The sequence below is a fragment of the Belonocnema kinseyi genome, chromosome 3 (genome assembly GCF_010883055.1).
Source record: "Belonocnema kinseyi isolate 2016_QV_RU_SX_M_011 chromosome 3, B_treatae_v1, whole genome shotgun sequence".
Taxonomy (NCBI): Eukaryota; Metazoa; Arthropoda; class Insecta; order Hymenoptera; family Cynipidae; genus Belonocnema; species Belonocnema kinseyi.
The window spans coordinates 120,959,395-120,968,310 of NC_046659.1; the positions used below are offsets into that span (position 1 = coordinate 120,959,395).

Genomic DNA, 8,916 nt, shown 5'->3' on the forward strand with positions numbered 1-8,916 from the left:
TTCATTTACCAAAAAAGTTCTATGGTTCACAAAAAAATTTTGTTCAATGGAAAAAAGAGGTTGGTAATGTAGGAATCCCACTGTGTCGCATGCCCTTAAGCTCGTTCCTCTCCACCTTGTATATAATTTCCTTAATCTTCAGCTCGTGTGGACGTGAGTTGTTGCGAAACAAATGTTCGCAAAGTAGGAATCGTTTAAGTATTACATGCCCTTAAGGGCGCGTGACACTTCTCCGATTCCTACTTTACCGACATTTTTTGTATCATACCAATTCCACGCGAAATCAGATATTGATCTGAAAGTTTGGAGGACAAATAAAAAGGGCTAAGGAACGTGTATGACTAATAAATTTTCACATATATAAAAAAATTTACAATTTTTTTTCTTTTATTATAGTTGTAAAAATGTTTTAGTACATAAACGTTCCTTACTTAGTTTCTTATTTTGTTAATTTTCCCGAAGTTTTAGCTAGATATCTCATTTTGTGTGAACTCAGTCTAATCCAAAAAATGTCGGTAAAGTAGGACTCTGATCATTATTACATGCCCTTAATTTTTTTTTTTTTTAATATATTGAAACCTACCATTAAATGTGAATCCATTTTCTTGTGAATTCTCGACGAAGACGAATCGAGGACTGTGGAGAATGTTTTCTTTGAATGGTTTTTATAGCAACGTTTGAATACTTTCTTTATCAACGTGATTTGCACGTTAAGGAGTTTCATTGTGTAAGTGTAAGAGACTAGAATAATTCTTTTTAACCTCGATCAAGTAACTTTTCTGTCTCAATCTCACACGTGATGTAAATTCCGTGTCGCATTGTCAATGGGAAAGTTGAAAAATGTTTAATAAATGTCGTTATCAATTGTCATGCCGAAAATCACGTGTCTAAGGAAAAAAAGCTAAAGAAAATAGTTTCTCTAACATTTCAAAAATCAAAAAATATTACTGAGGATGTCATTTCAAATAAAGCGCATAATTTTTAATGAACACATTTTAAAACTTACATAAAAAATTATTTTAAGAAAATATTTCGCAATTGAATTTTTTACTATCGCTTCCTTACCAATTTTTGAAAAAGACTCGATTTTAATAAATTATGACTTATTTTTTCTCAGGGAAAACATCTACATCTCTACTCTTTCCAATTTTAGAAGAAAACTTTTCTATGGCAACGATTTATTAAAATTAAACCATTTTGTAAAAATTCGCTAAAAACGTCGGTATAACATTTCATTTCAAAGCTATTGTTATAATTCAGTTTTCAAATTTTCAAATTTTTTCGTAAAAAATAATGTTTTTCCAGAGATCTGATTTTTGACACAACTATTCTAAATCATTCATTCTCAGAGCAACACAGTCCAAAAAATAAAACTCCCAACACTGTAAAATATCCGAAAACAAATATGTGCGAAATAGAGAATTCCCGAAATTATAAAATTAGCAAGCAATGAAAAATTCCATGAATATTTAAAATTCCTGATAATTTATAATATTACCGAATTTAAAAATTCCCGATTATAGAGAATTTCCAAATCTAAACTATAAAAAAAATCGTTGAAATCGTTGGAAAAGTAAATATTAGAAATAAGAAATTCCCAAAATTGCTGATAATAAAATATTCGTCAATAAAATTACTGATACTAGAAAATTCCCGAATTCAAACTATTAGAAACCAATTTTTTCAAATTGTTTAAGTTAAACAATTTTATCAAGCGGCTATTTTCTGTCGAAAATTGTATTACCCGAGGATTTTCAAATTCGGTAATATAATAACCATTTGATGAATTGTTGAATGCTAAATTTTTATATTCCGCCAATTTGATCATTTCTGGAACTTTTTTGTTAACAAATTCCTGAAGTGATATAATTGCCGAGATATAAAAATTCTCGAACATTTTATAATATTACTGAATTTTCAAATTCCGAAATGATAAGATTCCGAATTGAAATAATTTTAAAAGTTATTTCTTATAATATATTGTTTTTTATTAGAAATACAACCATGGAAAATTTAAACAATAGTTTTAAAAAATCGATTAAAAATGTTTTTGATTAAAATATTTTATTATTATATTGTTCTTAATAAATAAATAATAATGATTGAAAACATTTTTCTAATTACTTTAATTCGGAAATTTACTATTATCGGATATTTTATAATTCGGCAATTTTCTGTCAAGAATATTATCATTCGAAAATTTTCAAATTTGTCTAATTATCATATTATAAACTGTCTGGTATTTTATTATAAGAGAATTTTGAAATTCGATAATATTATAAACTCTTCAGGAATTTTCGAATTCGGCATTCTTATATTTTGGTATTTTTTAGTCATTCCGTAAACTTGAAAGATTCGGCAAGTTTATTTCGAAAATTTGTTTATTGTCAACGACTTTTTAATTTTTGAACTTTTTAATGTCCATTCTTTTTTTCCGGGAATTATTTTTTTCTGGATTTTTTCGGGAAGGATGAAAAATCCCGAAAAATAAAATATTTAAACGAAATTGAAAATTCCCCAATAATAAAATATCCGAGATTTAAAAATTCACAAGACTAACAAATTTATGGAATTAACAATTTTTTGACATTTTTTAATGTTTAATTTTTTTAAATTATTGTTCGTTTATCGCATTAATGCTTTTTAAGAAATTGATAATATTATTTTTTAATTATTATTGTTTAAGTTTCGAGAATTTCACAGGCTCTAATATTTTGTATTTCGAAATTTTCTGTAAGGAATTTTTAAATTTGGTAATTTTATAGACACTTCGGGAGTTCCATTATTTGGAATTTTTCGGCAATTTAACAATTTCAGGAATTTTCTATTTCGAATATTTACTTTTTTGGGATTTTTTATTAAAATAATTTTTGTAAGCGTTTTAATTTTAATTAATTAATATTTTTTCTGTAGTTTTATTCAGGTGATCTTTGGCTTTTTATAGGGTGGCGTGAAAACTCTGAAATAAAAGAATCTTTTGAGGTAAGTGTAAAAATTTTTTTTGCTGGCATCCAAAAAGTAAAAATAAGATTTTAAATCCCTTAATATCTAAGATTAGTTTTTTGGATTTTTAGTTACAAATGTTCAACTATTGGGTAATATTCCGATTGGTTACAAAATCATGGAAAAAATTTTATACGTACAGTTTCTGCTAGTGATCAGTACTTAAATATTATAAATTAAAAAATTATTTGACGCCAAATTTTTTTTTAAATTATAAAAAAAACACTCCTTAGATTTAGTTAAATGCCGGTTTCTTTTAGAAACATTTAAATTGTTGAACCTCAAGTTTCTTGATTTTTCGATATTTTTATACGAATAGGAATTCTTCTTAATTTGCGAATAAAAAATGCAATAATAAACCTATATTAGGATTTAAAAAATTATAATATTATTATTTTTAGATTTTGTATAAATAAACAGTTTATCAATAGTACTATATTTTGTCCCTTAGTTACAAAAATAATTTTTAATTTTTCAGATTCTTGGCGAAAAATTTTTTAAAAAATGTCTAAGAGCATAGTTTCTTTAAAAAATAAAATTATAATTTTTTTAATTACTCATATTTTTAGTACATGCTATTCTTTAAATTCAACAATATCTTCAATAAATATATAATATCTGTTTAACATGTAAGACTTGATTTTCGATTATTTGTTATAAACATTTTACAAATTTTTATCCATGACTAGATCTTTTTTATTAACTTTGGTTGAAAGCTTCCTACCGAAGCTAATAAAACAGAGGGCCTTTTCGCCAATAAAAATTGTGCAATAACAAATAGAGAATAGCTTTATAGTAATAAAGTCAGATCTAAAAATCGAAAATGTCGAAAATTCTTAATTTATATTTTTATATTTGAATTAATAACACGAAAATAATAATTTTTTATTTCAAACAGTTTCTTAAGGCTATTAATACTACAGTGGAAGGTCAGAGTCAATTATATTATGCCCTTGTTAATAAAGAAAAAAAACATAAGACTTTTGTTAAGACAATAGATAGTGGTGCTTACATTTTTAACAAAATTTTAAAGTAGCCAAAGGTATAGGGTAAATTGAATTCTGACTTGCTTAATTATAGTTAATATGCATGCTTGAAACGAAGACAAAGTGAGTGTAAAATAAGAAAAACAAAGCAGGATATTCATTGTCAGAGTTCACACTCAACCTAGATTTTACACGTGCATATAAATCTCTAATATTTTGGAAAAATATCTGAAAAAATATTCATCAACGTGAGTTTAATCTAATTATATTTTAGAAGAAATTATGAACATTTCAAGGTGTTCACGTCTGAGTTTAAACAATTTTTTAAGCAATAAAGATGTCGACGTTAAAATGATTACTTCGAAGAAATAATTTTTTAAGAACAAGAAAGAATCTGCCTCACCCCGGAATTGAACCCGGAAAGCCACTACACATAAGTCGAGCGTTAACCAATCATACCACCGAGGACTCAGGAAATCTTTTCTTAGTTTTCATAGCTACCTTTTTTATAGGGAAATACTGTACGCATTCTAACACTGCGAAAAAATAGGCCATTTTTGATAAACGTGAGCTTCATATAATTAATTTTTAGCTTTTCGCAGCCACGGGTGCCCTTATTTGTTCGATCGGGTGTGCGTCCGTCTCACTTTTTCAAAGAAGGGGAAATGAGGGGAAGTAATATAAGCAAATTGGGGAGGGAAGGGGGAATTAGGAGGGAGCGTGGACTGGGGAAGCGAGCGGAATATTTTTTAATGAATATTTTAAAGATTATTCTGAAAAGATAAGAAATAAAAAGATTTAATTCTAAATAAATATTTTTAAGATTATTTATCTGAAAATATATGTAAGAAAATGGATTTTTTTGAGAGAATAAATAAAGAAATCTTCTAAAATTTCAGACTCTAAAAAATCTCAAACTTAACATCCTTACCAAGTCATAAAAAAAATAATAAAATAAAATGAAGAAACTAAATACAGACTTAATACTGCGAAGGTATTTCCAATAACATAATTTTTGAACAAGAAAAAATCTGTTTTGCTATTGGTGACGTAATTTGTTAACGCTCCACTCATTTACAGTGGGGTCCTCGGTTTAAGTCAGTGCTGAGGCAGATTTTTTCTTGTTCTTGTAAAAATGATGTTTAGCCGAAGTAATCGTTTAAAAATCGAAATTTACATTGATTCAAGTAATCCTTCTTGTTTAAAACTCATCTGTTTGGTAAAAATATATGTATTTTGTTGACAATTCACCTTTTTTAGTAGGAATTATATTTTCTCGGATAAACATTCATGTAATTTGTTGACAATTTTTCTTTTTGGTTTGAAAATTCTTAAATTTGTTTGAAAAGATGAATTACTTTCTTAAAAATCAATCTTTTCAATTAATAAATCCTCATTGTAGTTAACCGTTCCTTGAGTTAAAATTTTTTTTCAATTATTATTTTTTTCTCTTCTGGAATTTTAATTTTTGTAATAAAAATATAATTTTTTTATTGTCGGTTGCGCATTTATCTTTTTCAGATAAAAATTAACCTATTCCTTTAAAAGTGAATTATTTTGTTGAGAATGTGTATTTTTTTAGTGGAAATTTAATTTTCTCGGTTAAAGATTCATAATTTTAACTTAAAATTCAACTTTTTTGTTAAAAATATACATTTGGTTGCAATTTTTTTTCTTTTCAAAAGTAAATATTCCAGGTTAAGACTTTAAATCATTGGTTGAAAATTTATGTACTTATTTGATAGTTTATCTTTTTTAAGATAAATTTATTTTCTTGGTTGAAAATTATTTTCTTTATTTAATAATTATCTTCTTAATTGAAAATCTGACTTTTTGGTTAAAAATTTCGTTATTTCTTCGAAAGTTAAATCATTTGGTTGAAAAATAATTTTTATTAACTTAAGTTAAAAAGTAAGCTATTTGTTTGAAAATTCATTTTTTTCTCTTGTTAAAATTTAATTTTTTTAACTAAAATTTATTTATTCCATTTTTAGTTGGGTATTTGGGGTATATTTTTCATTAATGCAGTCTTTTATTACAAATTAGTTGTTGTTTTTTAAGAAAAATAATCCTTTTGGTAAAAATTCAACTTCCAGGAGAAAATTATTTGCTTGGTTGAAAGTTGATTTCCTTAGTTAAAAATCCAATTCCCTTGTCAAATGTAAATTTTTGATAGATTCAACTGCTTTTGATTTAAACTAAAAATCTTTTCATAATAAAATATCCACTTCTCGACTTTTTGTTGAGAATTCAAATTTTTGGTTGAATATTCAACTACTTGGTTGAAAGTTTTGGAGTACACGTAAAAACATTCTTTCGTTATATTTAATCCAAAGCAAGTTTATTGATTCCTTCTGTTTAATAAACCTTTCTCTAATCAATACAATAGTTTCTTAATTGAACTAAATTTTTTTATTTACTAGTTTTGTACATAAATCTTTTTCGTAAACGAAAACAAAATTCAACATATTCCGTACCACAACACTTATTTACAGGTATCAACAAGTTGTAATTATACAAAAGCAACTGCAGGTGCCGGATAAGTCGCAGGATACGCTGAATAAGCCGCAGGGACTGGATAGGCCGCAGGTAGTGAATAAGCGGCAGGCGCTGCATAAGCCGCTGGTGCAGCATAAGCCGCAGGTGCAGCATAAGCAGCGGGCGCAGCATAAGCCGCAGGTACTGAATAAGCCGCAGGCACTGAATAAGCCGCAGGATGCGCTACAGGAACAGCTGCAGCAGGAGCTATATAGGCAGCATTATAATTCCTAGCAATAACTTGACTGCTTCTTGCAAGTGGTGTAACAATTGGAGCTGCTGGCAGGATACCTGCAGTTGCAGTTGCCAAGAAACCGAGAAATGCCTGAAAAAGAAAGAAAAAATTACTTTAAAAAATGTGTTTTGTTAATTATTTGCACGACTAGCGCAAACAGCATTTACAAATCACTGACGACTTTAAAAAACAATAAATATGTCGAAAATAAATCTCTAAATTTATAAAAATAAGAATTAAGTAGCTTATTAAATTCCACGTTGAAAGACATCCATAAAATATTTTTCTGATTTAAAAAAAAAGTGTATATCAAGTGAGAAGTTCTTTAAAAAATCAGGAATTTCTCGAATTTTGTAACTCGAGTTCAACTCGTGACATGATTGATAACATTTATGGAAATAATTTGAAATTTACAGGATGTAACATTTGAAATTTTATCTTCAATTTAAGAACAGAAAACTTCGAAAATCTTGAAATCACGAGATATGATTAAAAATCTACAAGCATTGCGTCGAACTACAGTCGGTAATCGCTGATTTCGAACGAGAGAGATTCTGTAGCTTTAACTTTAACTCGTGGTATGACTTAAGAAATTTGTGGAAAAAGTCTGAAACTTAGATAAATTCATCTTTAAAATCTGTTCCTTAATTAAAGCCAAGGAAACTGAAACTTAGATGAATTCATCTTTAAAATCTTTTCCTTAATTAAAGCCAAGAAAACTTAAAAAATATCTGTAATTTCCTTAGGTATGACTTAAAATGTGAAAGCGCTGCGTCAAGTTTCAGTCGACTTGAGTCTTGACGAAACGCTTGGACATTTTTAGACATATCTCGAAAACGGGTTAATATTTTTTTCAATTTTCTCGGTTGAAAGTAAATACGTTTTTTTAAAACTTCTTACGTGATATATCCTCTCCAAAGAGCCATAAAAATCTCAACTAGAAGTCATTCGACGTGGAAGTTTATAATCCTTCTGACTCTTTGAAAAAAACATGTCTAGATTTACTTTTAAACGAGTTATCGTGTTTCAAAGTCACTAGAGTTCGAGATGATACAAGGATGCAAACAAAACTATATTTTTGTTTAATTTTGAAAAATTGATCGAAAATTGCAGAAAATAATTAAGTAATAATTTTATATTAATAAAAAGACTTACTACGAGGGCAATCATGTTTATGTTTTTTGTTTTTGCTTTTTTCTTTGCACTTGTAGAAAGTTCTAAAACGAATGATTATCAGTACCCGGGGCTTGGCTTTATATTGTGGCAAGTTTGTCCACTGACCATTAACATTGTGAAATACTCAAACAGAATTGAATTCACGGACGACACTTTTGCAACAATTGTTACGAAACAGTTTCGATATACGAAGGATCGCAATTGATCCTCTGTCATACATGTTAATATTGGATTACGTAAAACGAGCCTAATGTAACACCTAATCAATTATGTAAAGTTTATTTTTTAATTAATTCACAAAATAACAAGATGGTTATTAAAAATAATTGCAATAAGTTTTTTGAATAAAAAATTATTCCAGGTTAGCCTGTTCTTAAATCTATAAAATTTCAAAATTTTCAAATTTTGTTAAAAATAATTTTTTGTTTTGTTTAAGATATGATCCGTCAGAATTTGATGTATATGGGTATGAGGCTTGCCTTGGTTGCGATATTGAACTTGATCTAACTGTAAGTTGGTCACGCACTCTTATGCAATAAGTAAATTCCGCACAGGTTTCTGTAGACTTATTGATTCTACTATCTCATACTTTGCTGGTTATGCACAACAGGTACATTGCTAACCTTTCGATAAAAATTCAAAAGTTTTGTGACACCCGACATTTCTTTAATAAAAAATAAAATTTAAATTTATGATCGACAACAAAATTTAGATTTTACATTTGCAACCAAATAATTGATTTTTCCAGACAGGGAGACGAATTTTCAACGAAACAGTTTAATTTTCGAACAAAAAAGATTACTTTAACAAAAAAGTTAGATTTTCAAAAGAAAAGAAAATTTAACAAAATAGTTGAATTTTTTACCAAATACCTGAATTTTTAACTCATAAACATAAATTTGCAGGAGAGAAGTTTAGTTTGCTATCAACGGACAAATTTCAAATAATGTGTGTGTGTGTGTGTGTGTGTGTGTGTGT

At 27.6% G+C, this 8,916-nt stretch overlaps 1 protein-coding gene across 1 annotated transcript in view; it reads right to left on the reverse strand.

Moving 5' to 3' along the window:
* LOC117170007 (cuticle protein 38-like) overlaps positions 1 to 8,026 on the reverse strand; it is a 10,833-nt gene extending 2,807 nt beyond the window's left edge. The window contains exons 1-3 of the mRNA XM_033356522.1: positions 7,918 to 8,026; positions 6,508 to 6,852; positions 584 to 652 (exon numbers count right to left, since the gene is read on the reverse strand). Coding sequence (XP_033212413.1) covers positions 584 to 652; positions 6,508 to 6,852; positions 7,918 to 7,932 — 429 coding nt within the window. The 5' untranslated portion in view covers positions 7,933 to 8,026. The remainder of the gene's footprint in view (positions 1 to 583; positions 653 to 6,507; positions 6,853 to 7,917) is intronic.
* Positions 8,027 to 8,916: the final 890 nt, after the last annotated feature.